We start from the raw sequence: 3,867 nt of genomic DNA, 5'->3' as shown, positions 1-3,867 counted from the left end.
TCCACTTTATCTTCCAGTCTTGATACTCTGTTTTCCATTTCGTTCATCCTATTTGTGAGGCTTTCTCCTGTCGTTTCTAATTGGCTTATGGAGTGTTTCACTTTGTTCTTTATTTCAGCCTGAGTATTCTTCAATATTTCTAGCTCTTTTCTGAATTCATTCAGAAGTTTATCCCTATCTTCCTTCATCTCTATGATTACCTTGTTTGTGTGTTCTTTAAATTCACTGAATTCTTGTATCATATTCATCATTGTTCTTTTGAGTTCCATGTCCTGCATTGTCTCTACGGGGTTCTCACTGTGCTCCTCTAGAGGATTACTGGTATTTGGTGGGGTTATGTTATTTTGGTTTTTCATGTTATTATTTTTTCTCTGTGATTTTGACATATGAATTTCTTTTATAGTTTCTGTTTCTTGTGTGAGACTCAAGCCTCCAAGTTTAGGTCTGCTTCTTTTTTTGAACTTTATGTGTCTTTGTGGTTTACTTTTTGGGCATGAAAAGCTGATTCCTCTAAGCTTCCTGTTCTCTCTTTTGATTTTATATTGGAGTGGCCAGATTGCTTTTGTCTTCAGGAGTTCCCACAGAGGCCCAAGTCAGATGAGGATCAGATGCTCTCAGGCTTTCTCCTAAGGTCTGGATCCCTCCAGCAAAGATTCTGGCCTCAGGAATTTGGGGGCTTGACTGGCCTGGGAGCCAGGCCCAGGAAACATGCTCGTCTAGGGCAGCTGGTGGCTGTGCCATCCAGCAATGCAAAGGAAGATGGGGGCGGGAAGTGGCCCCAAGGATTCCTGGGGAGTGCACTGAGGAGCTGGGTTAGTCTGGATGCAAAGGATCAGAAGAGGAAAGGTCAGCCCTGGCGTCCAGGAAAGAGGCTGGGGGGTCATGCAGGCCCAGGGAAGTAGAGGGAGGTGACAGCATGGCCAGGCCTAGAGTGCTCCAGGGGACCTGAGAAGGAACTGGGTTGTTCTGGATGCAAAGGATCAGGAAGCAGTGGTGGTTCCCCAGGTGTCTGGGGCTCCAAGACAAGGAATAGGACAGGACCCAGGCTAGGAGGCGAGATGGGTAGGGGAGATGGGGGGGTGAATGAGGCTGAGGGAGTCAAGTTACAGACATCGTGATCGACTTACCCAGGAGAGAGGCCTGCGGGTCGGAGAGTCAATGTATATTTTTACTGAATATTTGGGTTTCATACACTTATTCTTAATAATATTTAGACCTCCCCTTACCCATTCGCAGCCCTCCCCACCAGATTTCATTCATTTTGTCATATATTAAGGCCTATAGAGTCAAGTTTGTATACCCGTGTCTCTTGGTGTGAGTTTATCCACTTGAGTCTAGTCAGCCTATCAGAGTCACTCAAAGATCAACACTTTCAATCACCCAGCAGTAATCAGCTGCTAATAGTTCCTCAGCTAAGTTTGGCCAGCTGCCCATTTTCCTAGTTCTATGCTGAATTTTTGTTTGATTGAGCTCTTACAATCTTCCTGCCTTCTATTTTGCAATGGTCCCTGAGCAATGGGTGGGTGAGATTTAACATAGGAGTCCTATGCAGGGACAACTCTGCAGTCTCTCACTCTCAACATTTTGGCCAGTTGTGACCTTCTGTGTGCAATGTACTCTGTTGCATGAGGAAGCTTCGCTGGTCAGAGTTGAGAGATGCGTTAGAAATCTTTCTATCCCATGTCCACTATGTTCCATGAACCTTAGGTGTAGAGATTCCATTGTAGATGTGTCACTTAGGGCGGGGCATCTCTCAGTGTGTGACCAGTTGTGGAACTCGTAAGTAAGTCTTCATCTGTTGCAAAAAGAAGCTTTTTTTTAAAAAAATTATTTTTATGTGTATGAGTGTATTGCATGTATGTATGTAAGTGTACCCATGTCATGCAATACCCGAGGAGGTCAGAAGAGGGCGTAGGATTCCCCTGGAACTGGAGTTAAGAATGATTGTTAGCTGCCATGTGGGTGCTAGAAATTGAACTTGGGTCCTCTGCAAGAGGAGTCAGTGCTCTTAACTGCTGAGCCAGCTCTCCAGCCCCAATAAAAAGAAGCTTCTTTAATGAGTGGTGAATGGTATACTTGTCTGTAAATAAAAGGATCCACATTTAGTATACAGTAAGAAATTTCATTGTTTAGGTATATGACAGAGGTAGAGTTTTCTTTAGGATCTATGACCTTTCCAGCCATGTGTATTTGGCTATGTTTACAGTCCCACCTATGAGTTCCCTCCCATTGAGAGGGCTGTAAGACCAATTACATAGTTGTTGATTACCTCCAAGATAAATGTGCCACTACGGCACTGATATAGTTCATTATGCTAGCTATTATTGTGATTATTAGGCTTTAAAGCTGGGGTTGGACCACTGATTTTCTCTGTTAGCAGCATGCATAGTATCCACTAGAACTATGAGAGCTAGTCTTCAGGGAGGAGGCTTTCAGGTCAGTTCCAGCTCCATTGCTCCAATCCTGTGTCTGTCTTCAGCAATAGGGTCTTACCTTCAAGTCCATGTATTTTTTCATATTATATATAAATATATCCACTATCCATTTTTCCTCAACTCTCAACAGAGAAGCTTCCTCATGCAGCACACCCACAACTGGCCAACGTACAAAGAACAAGAGAGTGAAGAGAGCTTATGCCTGAACAGGACACTTAAATCAAACTTTTGCCTCCCAAAGCTTTCGTATGACATTTCTATACACATGAACACAAGTATTCTAAATAAATTGTAAGAATGGGGGCTCACGGGTAAGAACACTGGTTGTTCTTACAGAAGATCCAGGTTCAAATCCCAGCACCCACATGGCAGCTAACAACTGTCCATAACTCCAGTCCTAGGGGATTCAACAGTCTCTTCAGACCAATGTGGGCATTCACATAAAATAAAAATAAAATAAATAAAATTGTAAGAATTATTAATGTTAAAAATGAAACACATTTTCTCCTAGTTAGCATGGCTAGAGAATGGGATGTGTCCTGTTAACACTCGTTTGTGATTCCCTTTCACATGTATTGCTTTATTTCCTTTTGTTAAATACACAACTTTATTACAAAGTATTCCAACCATATAGAAAAATAACAGAAACCAGTAACACCACCACACAGTTCTAGGCAATGTTAATATTTTCCCATACCTGCTGTAGCTAATTTAAAAACACAACTTTAATCAGAGATTTGCATACTGTACAATATACTCTTAAAGTATTAAGTAACAGCAATTCAACGCTGTTAGCATATTCATAGTTCAGTGTAACTATATCCTCATTATCAAGTTTCGGACATTTTTACTGATTTTTTTTTTAAAGATTAGAAATATAACTAAAATGTTTAAATAAGTTTAAGGTAAACTTTTAATATTAAAAACAAATAAGCCTAAGTTATTTTTATTATTCAGAAAGGTCTTGGGGCATTTCACAATCACTGGGAAAAATACCAACTATTAACTAATCTGAGTTATGATTATCAGAGATTTTCAGTTAGCAGGAAGCTGAAATTAAGTTTTTATTTTACATTTCTTTTATATACGTAATGTGTGATTTTATATATGTACATTTTGTAAGTTACAACATAAATGACTGGACACAGTTCTTACCTCTGGTGTCCCACAAAAGGTTGTGGTGGTATCAGAAATAGCAATTCCTTCTTTACAAAGCCCAAAATCTGTTAAGACAACATGTCCCTGACAAATACAGGGGGAGAAAATAAAACAATGCATAGACATGAATTAATGTTTTAATTCCTCCCCCAGCTCCCCCCAAAGCAGACTCTTCTATCACTGTGGTGTACTGCAAAATAGGGAACTGGAATGGAACAAAACTGCCACCTGCAATGTTGACCTTATCTGGTGTCACTCTTTTGAATAGGCAAGC

General features: G+C 40.6%; 1 protein-coding gene across 2 annotated transcripts in view; it reads right to left on the bottom strand.

The window, feature by feature from the left end:
• Positions 1-3,867, bottom strand: part of LOC103751373 (serine/threonine-protein kinase Sgk3) — a 136,334-nt gene that overhangs the window by 17,190 nt on the left and 115,277 nt on the right. For both annotated transcript variants that reach the window (XM_008854767.3, XM_008854769.3), the window contains exon 13: positions 3,591-3,677. In XM_008854767.3, coding sequence (XP_008852989.1) covers positions 3,591-3,677 — 87 coding nt within the window. The remainder of the gene's footprint in view (positions 1-3,590; positions 3,678-3,867) is intronic.

Source organism: Nannospalax galili, unplaced genomic scaffold (assembly GCF_000622305.1).
Source record: "Nannospalax galili isolate Female #2095 unplaced genomic scaffold, S.galili_v1.0 scaffold247, whole genome shotgun sequence".
NCBI lineage: Eukaryota > Metazoa > Chordata > Mammalia > Rodentia > Spalacidae > Nannospalax > Nannospalax galili.
Note: the sequence above shows the minus strand (reverse complement) of the source record. Positions and strands in the feature narration are given on the sequence as shown.